The sequence below is a fragment of the Paramisgurnus dabryanus genome, chromosome 11 (assembly GCF_030506205.2).
Source record: "Paramisgurnus dabryanus chromosome 11, PD_genome_1.1, whole genome shotgun sequence".
Lineage (NCBI taxonomy): Eukaryota > Metazoa > Chordata > Actinopteri > Cypriniformes > Cobitidae > Paramisgurnus > Paramisgurnus dabryanus.
In genome coordinates, this window is record NC_133347.1 from 11,963,780 (window position 1) to 11,983,050 (window position 19,271).

General features: G+C 38.5%; 2 protein-coding genes and 1 long non-coding RNA gene across 4 annotated transcripts in view; 1 reads left to right on the forward strand and 2 right to left on the reverse strand.

Moving 5' to 3' along the window:
* The window catches only part of myo1f (myosin IF), a 28,446-nt gene extending 23,158 nt beyond the window's left edge, over positions 1 to 5,288 (reverse strand). Inside the window, exon 1 of the mRNA XM_065246784.1 lies at positions 5,139 to 5,288. Coding sequence (XP_065102856.1) covers positions 5,139 to 5,141 — 3 coding nt within the window. The 5' untranslated portion in view covers positions 5,142 to 5,288. The remainder of the gene's footprint in view (positions 1 to 5,138) is intronic.
* Positions 1 to 15,692, forward strand: part of LOC135729265 (uncharacterized) — a 42,505-nt gene extending 26,813 nt beyond the window's left edge. Inside the window, exon 3 of one of the 2 annotated variants that reach the window (XR_010525642.2) lies at positions 15,559 to 15,692. This is a non-coding gene — a long non-coding RNA (uncharacterized lncRNA). Of the gene's footprint in view, positions 1 to 5,178; positions 5,479 to 15,558 lie in introns of those variants that run through there. The other variant, XR_010525641.2, reaches the window with a different exon arrangement.
* The window catches only part of adamts10 (ADAM metallopeptidase with thrombospondin type 1 motif, 10), a 63,079-nt gene continuing 55,831 nt past the window's right edge, over positions 12,024 to 19,271 (reverse strand). The window contains exons 20-25 of the mRNA XM_065246783.2: positions 15,546 to 15,672; positions 14,591 to 14,720; positions 14,051 to 14,255; positions 13,798 to 13,974; positions 13,252 to 13,411; positions 12,024 to 12,310 (exon numbers count right to left, since the gene is read on the reverse strand). Coding sequence (XP_065102855.1) covers positions 12,201 to 12,310; positions 13,252 to 13,411; positions 13,798 to 13,974; positions 14,051 to 14,255; positions 14,591 to 14,720; positions 15,546 to 15,672 — 909 coding nt within the window. The 3' untranslated portion in view covers positions 12,024 to 12,200. The remainder of the gene's footprint in view (positions 12,311 to 13,251; positions 13,412 to 13,797; positions 13,975 to 14,050; positions 14,256 to 14,590; positions 14,721 to 15,545; positions 15,673 to 19,271) is intronic.

Below are 19,271 nucleotides of genomic sequence, written 5' to 3' on the forward strand. Positions count from 1 at the left end.
AAAATATGCTGCTCCCCTAGAGTTAAACGTTTGATTTTATACCATTTTGGAATACGCAGCTGATCTCCGGGTCTGGCGGTACCACTTTTAGCATAGCTTAGCATAATCCATTGAATCTGATTAGACCATTAGCATTGCGCAAGAAATAACCAAAGAGTTTCAATATTTTTCCTATTTAAAACTTGACTCTTCTGTAGTTACACCGTGTACTAAGACCAACAGAAAATTAAAAGTTGTGATTTTCTAGGCAGATATGGTTAGGAACTATACTCTCATTCTGGCGTAATAATCAAGGACTTTGCTGCAGTAACATGGCTGCAGGAGGCACAATGATATTACGCAGCACCTGAAAATAGTCCCCTGCTATTGAAAGTTACCAAAGGGACTATTTTCGGGCATTGTGTAATATTATTGCGCCTCCTGCAGCCATGTTACAGCAGCAAAGTCCTTGATTATTACGTCAGAATGAGAGAATGGTTCCTAGCCATATCGGCCTAGAAAATCACAACTTCTAATTCTTCACCAGTCTTAGTACACAATGTAACTACAGAAGAGTAGTTTTAGGAAAAATATCGAAACTCTTTGGTTATGTTTTAGCAAGATGCTAATGGTCTAATCAGATTCAATGGATTATGCTAAGCAATGCTAAAAGTGGTACCGCCAGACACAAAGATCGGCTAAATAGATTCCAAAATGATAAAAATCAAATGTTTAACTCTAGGGGAGCTGGAAAATTTGCATATTTTTAAAAAAGTGGAGTGTCCCTTTAACTTTTACCAGTATGTAATTACAGCATTAACTATTGGCAATATTTTAAAAGGCTACATTATATACACCAGTATACTAGATCAATGTATAAATAATTACATTAAAGGGATACTCTAGCCAAATATAAAAATTACCCCATGATTTACTCATCCTTAAAGGTTCTCTAAGCGAATTCACGCGTTTTGGACCATAAAGCATTTTTTGTTACATACAGCAAACATCTCCTCACTATCTGCTTGCTACCTGACTGCTGATCAAACTGTAAAAAAACCCAATCTCTGTAGACAGCCCAGGCTCTACAAACTTCAATATACACACAGTGGCCAAACCTGCACCACGAAACAAAACAAAGTTTTACAGCCAATAAACGCCAAGAAGGATTTGGGGGTGGGGGTTGGTCGCGTTCACGAAAGCACGGAAGGGAGGGGGAGGGGGAGGAGTTAGCTACGCTCCGTTTGTTTGAAAACAGTTCAAATATCAACAACAAGTGACGTCGAACATATTCGCTTAGAGAGCCTTTAAGAAATATGAAATACATATGCCCATCACCTTTAAGACGAATACATTTGGAGTTATAACTTATATAAAATATAAATTATATAAATATATTTTAAAGCTTTATAATGGTAGAAAACAGGGAATGGGAACAACTTCTGACTTTAAATCCCAAAAACGTGCATTTATCCTTCCCAGAGCTAATCCACACGGCGCCAGTGGGTTAATAAAGATCTTCTGTGGGTAATCGATGCAACTGTCTAAGATAAAATATCCATATTTCAAACTTTATTAACTGTAATAACTAGCTTCCAGTTACGGTGCCATCTTCCGCGTCAGTCCAAGATACTGTCGTTACCGGAAGCTAGATATTTTAGTTAATAAAGTTTAAAATATGGATATTTTTCTTACAATATTGCATCGATTACCCGCAAAAGACCTTTATTGAAGGATGGATGCACTTTTTTGGGCTTCAAAGTCAGAAGTAATGTTTTCTCCCATTATAAGCTTATAAAAAAAAGGACATTTACCAAAATAACCCCAATAGACATATGCATCTTGGATTACTTGAAAGTGAGTAAATCATGGGTTAATTTTGATCTTCGACTGGAGTATCCCTTTAAGGGTTAAAATTGTTTAACAATACCATAGAAAAAACTTTTTTTTGGTTCTCCAAAGTTGGTTTTCGAATTGTAAAGATGACAAAGATAAAGAATACAAAGAGAAACAGGCCAGCAAGACCAACAATGTCTTGCTTTAAAACAGGAAGTTTCTGTTGACTTCTGTATATTGCGCTTGTAAATTTAAGAACAAAGCCTAAATAAAGACCTGAGGTGGGGAGGTAAGTTGCTTAACCAGAGTCTTGCATACTGCACTTGCATATGCAGGCAGGTAAAAGATGGAAAAGCCTTTGGAAAGCGACAACATTGTAAGGATGGGACTGCCAGCATCCAGTTCCTCTTTCAACCGTACCAGTTACTGAAATGTTCACAGCCACATTTAACCATTGATGATTGCACATAGAGAAGCTAAAAGTTGAACTGAGACGTGTGTGGTGGTGTTCTTTTATAACAGAGAACAAGATCTGCACAAAAAATAAGTTCGAATCATATTTAGTTCACACACACACGCACACGCAAGCACGTGGGTGTGTGTGAATTTATTTAAATGACTCTCAGGTGGTTGCCAGTGGTAATTAAAGCAGGAAACCACAGATCGTTTGCATGAAACATGCAGCAAACATCATAGGTCTGCTCATATCATTTGGCATACTAGATTAAACTTTATTGTCATTGCCATATAGTCTAGTGTGGGCACAGAGCCCATGACATGCATTTAGCATATTATTAGATAAAGCATGTGTTTAAGATTTCTATGGCAGATTCAAAGTTCTTTTCACATCGCACTATACAATTATGGCTTACTTGGCGTAATCATCTTACAAACTCTTCACATCATACAAATAAATGCTGCTGTTAACTCACAGTACCTACACCCTTAAAAATACAATATGTGTGCTACAAAAGGTTATTCACAGCGATGCCTAAGAAAAAGCATTTTTGGTTCCCTAAAGTAGCACCCCAGATAGATGTAATTGATTCAATGCTGATTCTCAATTATCTTTGCTATCTGAGCTTTTATTTTTAAGAGTGTAAATGTAAAAAATTATCAAATCATCAAAAAGAATGAATATGCTGTTTAAAGCAGATATTATGAAAGGCTTTACCTTTCATAAAGGTAAACAGGACAACATCAACATTTCCAGCATCTCAAGACCAAGTTTGAATATCACACATTCAGTCGCATTTAATTTTAGCATTTAAATTTGAGGTAAACCAGACGTTGCCCTTAATTTTCTCCTTAAGTCTTCTTTGCTTTTGATGTGTTTCACCATTAGAAAGCTGTCAACCTTTAGCTGGGTTTGTGGTTTGAATGCCTGTATTTTAACCACAGCTCCAACATCTTATGCCATTGTATCTGTATCTTTGAGTTATAGGGGTCATAACCCTGTTATAGGGAATAACAAATATATACAAGATAGAAATAAAGGGATAGTTTACCCAAAAATGAAAATTCTGTCATCATTTACTCATCCTCATGTTGTTCTAAACCTGTATGAATTTATTTTTTCTGATGAACACAAAAGAAGATATTTTGAGAAATGATGGCAACACACAGCAGAGAGTGACCATAGACTTCCATAGTAGGAATAAAAAAATAAGATGGAATTTAATGGGTACCATCAACTGGGTACATAATCATTTATCAAAATATTTCTTTATCATTTATCACAGTACTTCCAAAATATTTTTTCCTACTATAGAAGTCAATGTCACTATCTGCTGTGTGTTTACCATCATTTCTCAAAATATCTTCTTTTGTGTTCATCAGAAAAAAGAAATTCATACAGGTTTACAACAACATGAGGATGAGTAAATGATGACAGAATTTTTAAAGTGAACTATCCAACTTTATACAGTCTAGCATGAAGCCATGGTTGCCACATTTTACTAACCAAACAAGTGGAAAAACAAACGCATGAACTGTGGAAAATGTTGCATTCCATATTTAGCAAAGTCTACTGCCTCTCCAAATTTTCTCCAAAATTGGTCAATTGCAAAAGCCTCGTCAAAACAATTAAAGATATGACTAATCAGCTCTTTAAAACCATAGAAAGAGGAACGTGCAAGTGTCCGGATACTCTACTCGACGAATCAGGGGTCAGTCACACTTCAATGACGTTTATGCTGAGCGAGGTTTTATATAATTACGTAGTTAGTGTCTGATAGATGTAATATCACAATTTTGGGCTTCATGATGCATAGCGAAACTTCCAAACGAGTGACTTTCTTCCCTGTAGGTTCTCAGATGAGAGACCTAACTTTTGGGACACTAAAGTGGCTCCCAGTGATCTTTGCATTCATCCCTGGACTCAGAAGCTGCACACGCTTAAAAATAAAGATGCTACAAAATGCTCTAGAAGAAACAATTTCCATGAAGAACATCTGAAGAACCTTTCTGAATTTTCATACTGGAATAAGGTTTTTTAGATGGTGAAAAGATAAGAAATAATTGATTATTTTATGGGTGTAGGCCAGGTTTGGTGGATCTTTAGAAACATACAGACTCCATAAAGCTGAAGATGCTGTGAGGAAGTACCAAGACAGGAACAACGAGTCCCCTCTGACACACATCTTCACTTCCCTCCCCACCCATTTCAATGTTGCGAAAAAATCTTCTGTGAACCCCTATATGAGAGTCAAACCCTCACTTCCTTTAGAGCACCTTTCAAGCTTTCAGCAGTTTTAAGACACCCAGGTGACCTCAGGAGAACCGTCAGTAGCAAAGGAAATGTGAAGAGGCAGCTAGTTTGTTGTCTGTCAAAAACGTGTGTACTCCACCTATGAATGTGCAGATTGAAAAGATTGATGTTCGTGTAGCGTTAAACTATAACCAGTAAACGGGGTCAGTTGGTTTCCATTTAAGGAGTTGTTTGATTTCACTACAAACCGTGTGACTTCTGTATGTGGTGCTGTTGTGTCCATAGCTTCCTTTTCAGCATTTACACATCCTATATGAGTCTTAAACATGTTTTTAAAGAAAATACATTTAGATTTAACACATAGTTATGCAATAAGCAAACCGAAGAAAATGTTTACCTGTAGCATATAGATTTATTTATTTAAGTCAGTTTAAATGATTATAATGTTAATAAAAAAGTATGTTGTTTCTGTAAGAATATATTTTAGAGTCACTGAGTCAAAGCTTATCTGAGACTGTTTGATCACCGTTTGATTAAAATATACCACAAGCAAACATCAGAGGAGTGCAGACCGATCAGCAATGACAGATAAACTACAAAAGTGTTTACTTACCATTGTGAGTTTCTTCTCCTCTCTGTGGCTCTTCCTTTAGGCCGATCAGTCTAGCAAGTGGGAAAATCAACAGGTTTCTTAGCACCCGGCCATGACCATCAGACTGTAGAGTATGAGAGCAAAATGCGCTGTGAAGGGAAACGGTCTGTGAACAGATATCACTTCCTCAAACTCCCACAAGCCCTAGGTGAGACTAGAAGTTGCATGCTCTCTTCATTCAAAGCCACCGGCAACCACACACACACAAACACCACAATGAGAGATAACTGAAGTATCATTCGCCCACTGATGAACGTTTTTCAGCTAAAAGCTGAAAAAGGTGTGAGACCGAATGCAGACCCTCCCGTGAATGGATGGCAGTAAACTTTGTGATACAGAAGTGATACAGTCATCCTGCAACACACATGTATTAAACACACCCACAATAGTGTTTCAACTTCTTTATTCGGTCCTGAATGCAAAATTGTTGCGTTTATGAGGTGGCAGATACAGAACTAAATTTTTAACAGGGGCCCCAAATGAATGCTGAACAGGGCTGACTGATCATTCGGGCCCCAAATAATGCAATGTAATAGTGCACTTACATTGGAGTGGAGCGAAGTGAGCATTTTCGATTTATTTATATAGAGCAGTGGTCTCCAACATGGTGTCCGTGGGCACCAGGTTGCCCGCACAGAGTCTGTGAGGTGCCTGCCAAAGCACATTCTATTAATAGTCTCAGTTGTAATATTTATTTATTAAATATCTTTTATACTAGCTTGGCATTTTTAACAAATCGTAAAGATACCAACAAGTAAACTAAACAAAAATCAAGTAAAACAAAAAAGTTATCAAAAAGCAGCCCTTCATAATGTTTTATCCATTGTGGTAGCCCTTGCTCACAAAAAGGGTGGATACCCCTGCTCTAAAGCTTCACGGTCGAGTGGTGCATTGTGAGACTGAAAGCGGAGAAGGTTCTGGGAGCGTCGTAGAGTGGGATAAACGTTGGGCACTTCTCGACTCAACGGGATAGTTCACCTTAAAATGAAAATTCTGTCATCATTTACTCATCCTCATGTTGTTCTAAACCTGTATGAATTTATTTTTTCTGAGGAACAAAAAAAGAAGATATTTTGAAAAATGATGGTAAACACACAGCATGATCATTGACTTCCATAGTAGGAATAAAAAAATGGAATTTAATGGGTACCATCAAGTATGTGCTTATCATCATTTATTAAAATATTTTCTTCATCATTTATCACAATACTTCCAAAATTTTTTTTCCTACTATGGAAGTCAATGGTCACTATAAAAATATCTTCTTTTGTGTTCATCAGAAAAAAGAAATCCATACAGGTTTAGAACAATATGAGGATGAGTAAATGATGACAGAATTGAACTATCCCTTTAAAGGTGGGGTGCATGATCTCTGGAAGCCAATGTTGACATTTGAAATCACCTAAACAAACACGCACCTACCTCAATATAATCTGGACCTTCTTTTGATAGACCCGCCCCACACATACACATCCCAGGCAACGGTGTTGGTCAGTAGACACGCCCCTTACTGCTGATTGGCTACAAGTGTGTTTTGGTAGTCAGGCCACTCCCTTTTTCAAAGTGATTTTCAAAAATCATGCAGCCCGCCTTTAATACACACAAACATCAAGTCAAAAACACTGGGCGACAACCAATCGCTGTAAAAACTTGGCAAGTTATATTTAAAACATTTTCTGAATTGTTTTGTAAGGACCATCTAAGAGACCATATGAATGACATGTAAAGCAACCAATCACGTTTCGCTTTGTGCCATGTCTTGTTAAGATGTGTCACAGGTGAGCAATAATCATTCATGCATGCCTCAAGTGTACAATAACAATAAAAGGCTGAGACTTAGTGGTAGATGGTGCCAATGAAGTGTTTAGTTTGCAGACCGCTGTTAAAAGAGGAAATGGAATTAGGTTTAAAACATTATTTTCGGAAGCACGCGATAAAATAAATGTACTAATATGACCCAAAATGAGGACCGTAGTGGAAACGCACTGTTACTGTCAAACTGCTGGCTTAATAAACAACAAGAATACAAGAATAGTTCACTTAAAAATTATAATTCAAAGTGACTAAAATTGACATTAAAATCATCTTGAGTTTAGCCATTCTGGTTTGGAACAACATGAAGGTAAATAAGTGTTGACAGACTGTTTTTATTTTGGGTTAACCGTCTCTAAACCCATCACCATTTTCGTGACAAAATGGTGGAACTTACAAATATGAGGTTTGTATGTAACACATCTGAAATGTAATGCATTAAAAAAATGACGCCAGATGCTAATTAATTATACACAATGCAACTTTTATTTCACCATTTAAAACTTGTCTACTTAAAATTCAGAAGACATTAACTATATCAGACAGTACAGCATGTTATTGAATAGCTGGTGAAAATTAACATAAAATAACGTGACTGCATTTTCCAAAGTAAATCTACAGTTTCTGCAAATGGAACAGACAAAAAATGAAAAAAGCAAAACATTTTCATTGTTCACATACTGAAATAAATGTACCAAGATTTGATTATGTATTTAGCACCTCTGCAGACAGACTTAATCTTGCTTTTATATTTTCTTCTTAGCAAATGTATTACTTTAAGCAAAACGATTCCTACAATAAAAAACACATTTCGAGATTATGACAAATACAAAATATAGCACCGTACTGTAGCACCACAGATTAAAGAGTCTTATATGAAGGCCATCTCTCTTTTAATCAAACACTGAACAAATGCAGCCAGGATCCAGGACTGTCAGAAGGTCTTTTAGGGGTGGTTTCTCGGACAAGGATTAGACTAGTCCTGGACTAAAATAAATGTAAGAGCTGTCCAAACTGAAAACAACTTGCACTTACATATCTTAAAAAACATCAGTGCCATTCGTTTTGCCTCAAAATGCACACAAGTAATGTTTTTAGTAAAGCATGTTTGTTAAAACTAGTTCTATTTCATAATTAAACTAAGGCCTAGTCCTGATTTAAGCTAATCCCTGTCCGGGAAACCACCCCTTAGGGTTTGCTAACAATGGCTAGCACATGTATATAAAGAGGATTAGTGCCAAATTCGAGCTATAAACTATTCATTCTCTTGATTTAAATCTTCATTTGGCTTTTTTTTAACTAGAGAACTTAAGCATATAATAATTAAAAGAGAAATTAATGTAGGCTGAATGACTGAATTGGTAAAGCAGGAAACTGTGGGTTGAAACCTGGCTTAGGTCACTTATTATAATTATAAATATACACAACATACCAAACACAATATTAGAGATTCATTCGTGTAATTTCCAAAATCACCCAAAAAGGAAATGCTGTCATGATGAATCACCTTTCAAACCTTAATGAAGCCATATGACCAATTTGGGTCAAAAATTAAAAATTTTACTTAAAAGCAACTAGATCACTCATTTCGAATCACATGAGGGTTTTATCTTTTTTAGGTTACAGTTAGGATAAGGAGCAACACATAAACTGAAAAGTCATCAATCTGCTCTGCTGTCAGTGACCTTCGGACAGAGTTTATGAATTATACAATTTTGCCGTGACAAAGAATTGAATGAAAAAAGATGGTGAAAATAATGAATAAAAACATGATTCGACAAGTGCTCTGCTGAACTCTTCATTTATTGTTCCAGGTTTGAGTGACAAACGTAAAGGTCCACTGTGTAGATTTTAGTGGTGAGACTGTGAATTGCAACCAACGGCTCTGTCCACAGCTCACCCCTTTCCTTTCGAAACGCATACTATAGCCGCCAAAGGACAAACATGTCTTCGTCTGAGAAAACATAATGAGTGTTAAAACTGCGCTCTATAAAACAGTTTATAGACCGTTTAGGGCTACTGTAGTAACATGACGCTGCGAAATGGCGACTTCCATCTAAAAAAAACAGCAGTGCACGCAGATAAAAACGTCTCATTCTACGGTAATAAAAACAATACAGTTCATTTTTTAAGGTCTTTATACACCACTGATAATATTGTTATGTATATTATATTGCATATTTGTCAAGAGCTCCTCCTTAACTTTCTAACTATTAACAATTATGTTTGATTAGATTACAAGTCCGGAAGTCAAGATAATGGCACAGCATCTTCAAACAGCCCCGAGGTCATTAGATATAAAGATACAGTATCTTAGCACCAATCACACAGCCAAATGAGAGCTTATGAGATCTGAGTGATCGATAGGGCTGTTCACAGTGGCTATGTTTTACATGCACAAAATTTTGTCAATCCGACTGAATTTAATCCAATTAAAGGTTACAACAATACAATTTACATGCAGCCTAAACATTGCAATCGGATTAAAATGTTCGTTTACATGTACATTCTATATAATCCGAACCGAATGTCTGCGCAAGCGCACAGCCAGGGTTGCCAGATTTGCGTATCAAAACCATCCCAATGACTATTCACAGCCCAAATACCAATAACTAAATCAACAAAATCCTTTTATCTTTAACCTGCAAAAGAAAAAAAACTAGAAAAAACAGTATCCCAAATCTTAACTAAAAAAGCAGAGGACTTGGCAACCCCAAGCTGCTCACAGAATCTCTTATCGAGTTCACGCTTTATCTCTGGATAAAAGTTACGTCTGAGTTAAGGAAAGTTGATCTTAAAAAGTTTTCAGATATAGGCAATTAAAACACAATTTACGAAAGGTACAACGCTATTTTATTGGTTTATTTAGCCTAATGTTATTAAACTACACAAGTGCGTGACCCCATTACCTTAATAATGCGTGTTGCCATTGCGTGTTTCTGTGATGAGAATCATGTGATACGTAAATGTGAGGTAAATATAAGATTGTTATGTGCATGTGCACAAGGTATTTTTGCATCCGATTGAGCAAATACTACGAGTCACGCGTTTACATGCATACTTTACACCACTTCTTTCAATATGACCGAAATTTGCATCCGATCGATATTTATTAAAGTGTTTACATAAAGGCTTTTCAATACGATTACAAATGGATTTTTTGGTTGCATGTAATCGTAGCTACTGACACCTCAAATAGTCACAATACTGTTAGTTGCTTGCAGGTGTTCTTGACTATAATATATACACTCACCTAAAGGATTATTAGAAACACCTGTTCTATTTCTCATTAATGCAATTATCTAATCAACCAATCACATGGCAATTGATTCAATGCTTTTAGGGGTGTTGTCCTTTTCAAGACAATCTCCTGAACTCCAAACTGAATGTCAGAATAGGAAAGAAAGGTGATTTAAGCAATTTTGAGCGTGGCATGATTGTTGGTGCCAGACGGGCCGGTCTGAGTATTTCACAATCTGCTCAGTTACTGGGTTTTCACGCACAACCATTTCTAGGGTTTACAAAGAATGGTGTGAAAAGGGAAAAACATCCAGTATGCGGCAGTCCTGTGGGCGAAAAAGCCTTGTTGATGCTAGAGGTCAGAGGAGAATGGACCGACTGATTCAAGCAGATAGAAGAGCAACTTTGACTGAAATAACCACTCGTTACAACGGAGGTATGCAGCAAAGCATTTGTGAAGCCACAGCATGCACAACCTTGAGGCGGATGGGCTACAACAGCAGAAGACCCCACCGGGTACCACTCATCTCCACTACAAATAGGAAAAAGAGGATACAATTTACACAAGCTCACCAAAATTGGACAGTTGAAAACTGGAAAATGTTGCCTGGTCTGATGAGTCTCGATTTCTGTTGAGACATTCAGATGGTAGAGTCAGAATGAGAACATGGATCCATCATGCCTTGTTACCACTGTGCAGGATGGTGGTGGTGGTGTAATGGTGAGGGGGGTGTTTTCTTGGAACACTTTAGGCCCCTCAGTGCCAATTGGGCATAGTTTAAATGCCACAGCCTACCTGAGCATTGTTTCTGACAATGTCCATCCCTTTATGACCACCATGTTCCCTTCCTCTGATGGCTACTTCCAGCAGGATAATGCCCATGTCACAAAGCTTGAATCATTTCATATTGGTTTCTTGAACATGACAATGAGTTCACTGTACTAAAATGGCCCCTACAGTCACCAGATCTCAACCCCATAGAGCATCTTTGGGATGTGGTGGAACGGGAGCTTTGTGCCCTGGGTGTCCATCCCACAAATCTCCATCAACTGCAAGATGCTATCCTATCAATATGGGCCAACATTTCTAAAGAATGCTTTCAGCAACTTGTTGAATTAATGCCACGTAGAATTAAGGCAGTTCTGAAAGGGGATCAAACACAGTATTAGTATGATGTTCCTAATAATCCTTTAGGTGAGTGAAGCTGTATAACACTAATTAATTACTTTATTTAAATCTGTGCCATATATAAATTTTGTGCAAGTTTTTGCTTATCTTTTTAAGAAATTCTTTAGCCCACAACAGTCATTTTTCCGGTAATCGGACAACACACGCTGACAGTCACCCAGTTATCGCAACGTATAAAAACACTGTTTTGGCATTATTTTACAGCACCCCTTGTTTTTCTATGATCTTTATATATAAAATCTACTTTGTTTACTGTGGACCCTGTCGAAAACAGTGCAGGAAAAACCGTTCATGTCACCTTACGTCTTTTTCCATCAAAAACAACTATTCGTTGCCATGTTGCAAATCACAGTCAGTGTGAATGGCCCTTAAGAAAAAAAGATACAGAATGAGTTCTTGTATCACTTTACAATGCTGAACTATTGCTTCTTGAGAACTCAGCAAAGGTGTGAAAACTTTACTAAAACCTTCAGGTGATGGGTAAAAGCACCATGTTAAGAGCAAAATAGATACTGGCAGGTCTTAAGGCAGACTGGTATTCACAGTAGCAGGGCCAAAGCAGCTGGAATGGGAGGAGAGACCGAGCAGCACATACTCTATCTTTCTCTCTCTCTCATTTCTTCCCCACTCTCCTACAATGATGTCAGTCTGCCAGTGGTTAAGAACACTCCTCCAGTAAAATGCTGAGCATGGGCGGTTTGGCCATGCAATGAGAAAGGAGGGATGGCGAGGGGGCAAAATGAGCACAAGAGAAAAAAAGGCAGAGACAAGAGAGAGTTCGGTCAGTGTCCCTGGCAGGTTTTGCAGCACATCTGTCTGAAATACGGGCGGCTGCAAAACTTGAACCTGAGCACCAGGGGGCAGTATGCCACTGTGTTCACATCTTTACACTCTGCAGAACACACAAAAAAATATGGGAATCAGTTATCAGTGTAGTACAAAGAGATGCATTACGCATCCTAATTAAACAGTTCTCCCAAATCCCAATGTCTTTAAATCCTTCAGGGTTCCCACACCGCAGTTACCTTAAAATTCAAGGACCTTCCAAGGACAATCCAGGTCCAATACCCTCAAATTCAAGGATTAAATGTGGGGACACATTTCAAGTGAGAGCAAAGTTACATCGTGTTACCTTTTAAGATACATTGTTACAGTTCCTTTTTGAGGGAACTAGCGCTGCGTCACTGCGGTGACACTTTGGGGACGCCTCCATGGGTCTGAATGTGTAAATCAAATTCAACCAATGGTGAGGCTTAACGACAAAGACAGGGTTACGCAGGAGCCAGGAAGTATATCGCTATCTGAAATATTGCCAAAGATGGCGTTACAGGGACACAGGAAGTATGACAAGGGATACGCAGCGCCTCGTTCCCTTCTCAGGGAACAACAGTTACATACGTAACCCAAGACGTTTCATGTGTCCAACACAACTATGCAAAAAACATTTTGGTATGAATCAACATTCGCATACAGAAGATATAAGCCTTTAAAGTGAACAGTTTATCAAGTGTGTAGAATTTTTATGATATTATCCTACACTACACAGGGAATAATATGATTTTTTTAAAAGAAAACGTCTTGCATAAAATAGATTCAAGCACTTTCAATGACCTGTATCTATGTATGTATATTTTCAAAAAGTTCCCAGGGCCTTGAATTTTCCCCCCGCAGATTCACAAACTTTCAAGGACCAGTGGGAACCCTGATCCTTGTGAGAGTTAGCATTTAGCTCATTTGTAAATCTAAATGTGGCTTGAAAATTTGCTGTACAGAAGCATGCTTCAAAACACATAACGATAACATCATGTCAAGATTTGACCTTTAACCTCTAACCTTCAGGGTTATCCGTAGGTCCGTTGTATTCACACTTGCTCTTGCACTGCTGCATGTATGCTGGCCGGTGCGACTCCGGGCATTCATTGGACGGCTGCCCGGTGTGCGTCAAACACTGCACTGATCGCATTTCCTGACCCATCCCGCACTTAGCCGAGCACTGCGATGGAAAGACATGCATCAAACACACATGGCAGAACATGGGCTCTACATATTTGAAAGAAACCAGGAAAAGGTTCAAAAGTGATCGTGGAACCCTGTGCGACCTAGTCTGTGAAAATAAATTTTCACATAAAATCATCCTACATAACGTAAAGAACATATAACTTTATACCTTGAATATTAAGTAAGGCCATGCTAATGTTTGAAATCAAAGCAAAATCAGATTATGACACTTTAGCCTGGATTTCACAGACAGGGTCACATGACTCTCTTGTCATTCACAACACCTCAACCCACAATCTAATATTTGTTGAACTGTAAACACAAATATCAATATTAAGTACATAGGATACAATCTGAACATCATAGACTCTATGATCTCACCTCTCCCCAGGCTCCCATAACCCACTGAGGTGGGGGGCAGCGTTGTATGTTACAGCGCACCCTTGTGGTAGGGCGGCTTTGTTTTGGGCACTCTGACTCAGGCAATGTTTCTCCGTTATCTCCACTCTTACACAAAATCACCCTATAACGGTAACCTGGACCACAGTTAGGGGTACACTGTAAAATGAGAAAAAGACAAATTTAGAAAGAAAGAAAAAGAGAGACAGAGACATTTTAGGTAGCGTTCGTCTACCTCAGACCAATTCAGCGCATGCCACTCTGGCGGGCAGGAGTGGTTGTGGCACGGTTCTGTGATGGAAGGACGTGGGGCGGCGCAAGCAGAGTCATCCAGGACTTTTGCTTCTATGGCCGAGATTTTCCTCTCACACAGGACCTGCCGCGTCCGCACTCCTCCATTACAGCTTCTGCTGCATTCTGACCACTCCCCCGTCTTCCACCTGAAAGACACACAGATAATCTGGAACTGGTGATTTCACCGTATTGTTATCAGATATACAGAAAATGCTACACAAAGCGTTGGGCATGTACAGCTGGGTTCAAAGTCCAATACTGCATGCACTATTGTATGCAATACTGGAAAGTTGGATGCTTCTCAAATCCTGCTGAAGTAACATCAGGTCTAGCATAAACTTTTGGTATCCATGCCAGCTAAAATGCGAGATGTCATTAAAAGTGGGAAAATAAGTTTTCAATTAAACTCCTCACAGTTTTGCACTGCACTTGTTATCAGATCCCCACACATACACAAAAGCATATATACAAGAACACCCACGCTGGAGGGCAGGGTTCCAAGTTGCACATCCTTTTCTTGTCTTTGGGCTTATTTTTCTTGTCACAGAAGTGGTTGTAAACAACAGAGAGATCAGCTTGTTTCTTGCACACCACCTGCTGGACTTGAACCCCTGGACAGAGAAGAGCAGTCACTAGATTGGTACCTAGAATGCAGCAGTCTATGTAGGAAGCAAGCTTTGTTTCAAAGCTTACTTCTTCAAAACAAATGAGTTTGTCTCACACCTATTAGTTTCTTATCAGCGACATGGATTTGGGTCATTAGATCAAAAGTCATTAAAGCAAGAATAAAGGGAAACTAAATGAAAGGACAGGAAGTGACATCAGAGCTATCAACATCATCAGTTGTGATCTTGGTATATACAGTGCATGCAACAGTTTAATTCCCAGGCTTTCAAAATGTAAGTGTTTAACGCATTCGAATCGGCAGACATGGGAAATGTTCACTTGTTTGTGTGAATTCTGTTGATCTTTTTGCATGTCTCGTACATTTGAAGGAAAGTCATTTCTTTTAAAGGTCACATTCTTTCTGATCCCATTTTTTAATCCCTAGTGTGTAATGTTTCTATTATAACATAAATAATAGCTGTGAAATGATAAGCTAACGGCAAGCTAAGCTGCTATCGAATCACTACACGCTAAACAAACTACACAATCAGAACTTGATACATATTTCTGAAAGAGGGACTTTAAAGAACAAGGAAGACATCAGCCTGTTTTTAGGACAGTGAAAACAGCGCTATACAGATAAGTAAATTGTGTGAAAAATACCGTGGTTTTTACACGCGAAACATGAACACGTGTTATATTGCGCACTGTAAACACAATCAAAGATGCAAAAACACAGAAAGAACGAGACCTTTAAAAATGTTGTATAGTTTTGTGATCTGTGTGTAAATGTTTTCTATCTGTGATCAGACAAAGTAGTAAATTTTTACCTCCTGCACACAGCGCAGAGCAGCGAGACCAGGATGTATAATGCCAGGTGTAACCGCTCAGTGGATCTCTATTGACCGGTGGGTTAAAACGGTAATGGATGCCGGGATTTTCTTCACGGACCAACACCTGCAACATACAGATGCGGGAATAAACTGTACATGGAGGAAAAAAAATCCATCAAATGATGTAAAACATTCAGCATTTTCAGATGTCAAGTCAATGCTTAAAGTGATATAAAGTTTTACAGAGCTTCCTATGATTTCCGCAATACAGAATCACGGAATCACATACGGAATTCGCTCTAGAGTGCTGAATTTGACGTAATTTGACAAATTTTGTGTGGAAACATTTCATTGTTTGCAGTACGCAACACGGTCACGTGATTACGCACAGTCAACTATAAATATGCATTCTGAATAGAGAAACCCAAAGAGACCATCGGAGACCACAAGGGGCCCTATCTTGCACCCAGAGCAATTGACTTTGTCAGTGACGCATGTATCATTTGTATTTTGCATCGGCGCACAGCAGGTTTTTCCCTCCACAGACGCACAACTAGGGAATGAACTTGCGCTCCCTGGGCGGTTCAGTGCAAAAAAGGAGGCGTGTTGCGGCGCAAACCATCCCTGATGCTATTTTGCAGTTTCAAAAAACAATTGCGCCACTGACCAAAAAAAACTAGTCTAAAGGCAGCATTGCGCGTGGTTCATATATTTTAAGGGCGCATGCTTGGCCATAATAAATAGCGTGCACAACGCGCGCACACTTTGCTTATCTAATCTACACAGATGCAACAGTTATTTTTGCAAATCATAAATTGTTACAATAAAAAATTGTAAAATTGCTCTGCTGGCGTCAGGTCATGTGTGGAGGCAGATCCACCTCCCGTTACACGGCGTGCCCGATTTATGCTGGCAAGCTTGGGATCCCCCGTCTCCTGACATCATTGTAGCGCTTGGCGCAACGTCCTGGGGATGCCAGCTGATGAGACAATTGTGGCTATTTCCTCCCACGCTTGTTTAACCGACGCCGATTTGGGCGAGTTTCTTCCATCCACATACAAAACAACTTCTCTGTCTTTGACTGCTCTTACAAGAACGTCGGTCTCCTCGGCTGTGAACCGCGCCTGGCGTGCGCCTGGTAAATCCGCATGGATTAAAGTGAAAAAAATTCTTCTGACTGAAATTTTTTTCAGGCCAAGTCATATTTCTTTAACCAAAACTTAATGTAGGCGAGACCAATAGCATTTTAAGGGTGTATTTTTTGCCATTAATTCCATATTAAAGTCTCCTGTGGCATAAATAGGTAGCTGTAGTTTGCATGGCATTTAAGATGAAGGCGAAACAGCTAAATAACCCACTATATAAAAAGAAAACATGAATATCACCACCTTTAATGAATCTTTTATTAATTGTAAATGTATTTATTTTAGCATTTACTAATAATTTTTTTAATCAAAGTTGAAACTCTTAACATTAGTGAATGCACCATGAACTACCATCAATTACTGTAATGACATAAACAAGAATTAATTAATGCTTATATATTCTATATTTTTCATTGTTTTTTCAAGTTATATAATGCATTTACTAATGTGAACAAATACAACTTTTTCATATCATATTATTCAGTAAACATAAACGAATAATCCAGGGTCTGTTCTGTTCACACAACAGCTTACAGTAACGTTATGTATGAATATAAACCCTGAACGAGTTACTCGAGTCAAACTCGTGTACAATTCGCACAGGATGTCTGTAACCATAGTGACAGTTGTTAATTGATGACTGTACCTTTATCAACAAATTATTATGTTACAATAGAGGCAGCGCTGATGTGCTATTTTATGCGCAATGGTTCTGCGGTTTACTTTCTCCTAAGACCTAAATGGTCGTGTTTATATGAGGATACTTGCAAAGACGGGATTTTTGACACATATTTGTATTTAAGCCCAATAAAGTGGCAAAAATACTCACAAGCACAATGAGAAGCGAATGCGCGGCTTACGTGTTCAGGTCTGATACAGAAACAGCGAACGCATTTAACATTAACACTGTTGTTTGTGTTTGAATGGCTTAATATCACTTGTTTATAAAGTGCGGTGCTTAAATATATGTACAAATGTTACGTTTTTTGAGACCACACGCAAATGAAACTGCAAGAACCGACAGGTGGATGACATCAAAGTGCCGCGAGAGCATTTCGGAAGCAGTCTCCTCTTATGATTCCTGAAATCGCTCTCACAGGATGTGGATGTCATCTGCCTCTTGGTTCTTGTGGCGCCACATGAAGTTTACCCACAAGTTTAACAAACCTGTTGTATCAGCAACTGGCCTGATGAGCATAGCAGTCAAAAACGGGACGCGGGTGATCACGTACGTGAGAAAATACAGGACCCCTAATCGCAAAGACACGTAAATTACCTGGCGGTTTGGTTTTCTTATCCCACGAACTGAAAGGCTTGCCAATCTTCATCATTTCGCTAAGCCAAGTCAATCTCCATTTGTCTTTTACACCTTTATCAATCGCCAAAACATCGGAGCCTTTCTGCATTACAAGTTTGTCCATGCTAGTTGAAATAAAGTTTTACCTCAGCTTAACGTGATACAGCCAGAAAACCCGGAGTGGATCCGGTGCGTAGTGATTACAGAACGCTTACAGTGGAGAGAGGAACGTGATTTGGCTCCACCCCAGGCTTTGATCACATCCAACTTAAAAAAAGGTGAATACATGTCGTCTTTATTAAAAGTGAATTTAATAATTTTGCAATTGACGGAAATCCGTCTAGCGACGGAAAACTTTAATCCATGAATCCGTCATAATAATAGCAACCAGCCATGGAACTTGCGCCCTTGCGTTTATAGGGGAATGTTGGAAAGCGTTCTGATTGGTTTATTTGACGTTACGCCCAAACCACACCTATGAATAATGAACCTACTTCAGACCAACCCCTTATTGATTTGCGCCTGGCGCAAGAGTTATTTCTCCCACCGGGAAAATAGCAACAGCGCCCAAGGTCCGCCCACAAAGTCGCTTCGCACTTGCGTTTCAGATCGTTAAAATAGGGCTCAAGGTCTTAAATGGTTAATGCAGAGGCTGGCTCTAATGTTTTAATGGACATCAAGCAGTTTTTTATCTCTGTTTTTATTTGTACTGTTTACTAAATTTGACAGCACTTTGACAAAAAGATTGTTGGATTTTACTATGAAATTCTGTAATCTTTACCCAAATACAAAAATGCTACCAAAATGTGCTTTTGAATGCAAACCATTAATAAACTGTTGTTGAATTGTATAAGTTTAACCATTCTGTTGAATTAAATTATTTTCCGCCATTGACAAGTTAACTCGTCAATTAAGAGAAAACACTTCCCTGCCAATGAAGAGTATTTCCGGCTTTCCGCAATACCGATATTATCCACCCTTCCACAACTTATAAAACCCAGAAATGTGGCCCTAGGGTAAACAGCTGTGTGTCTGTGTAAGTTTTGAGTATCGCTCTGAATCTGATCTCTATCAAAAGTCCTTCACAAAAACGGAATTATCTGAGCTTTTTGCTCAAAATTGGGTGTTTTTGAAGAAACCTACCCATATTTGAGAGGTGATAAAAAGTGAACTAATGAAGGAAAGAAAAAAAAAATGTTTGTCTGTTCTTTCATTTGATATATTGTATGTTTATATATTTTAAGAAGAACATTTTCTGAAAGGAATTAAACTTTTGTGAAA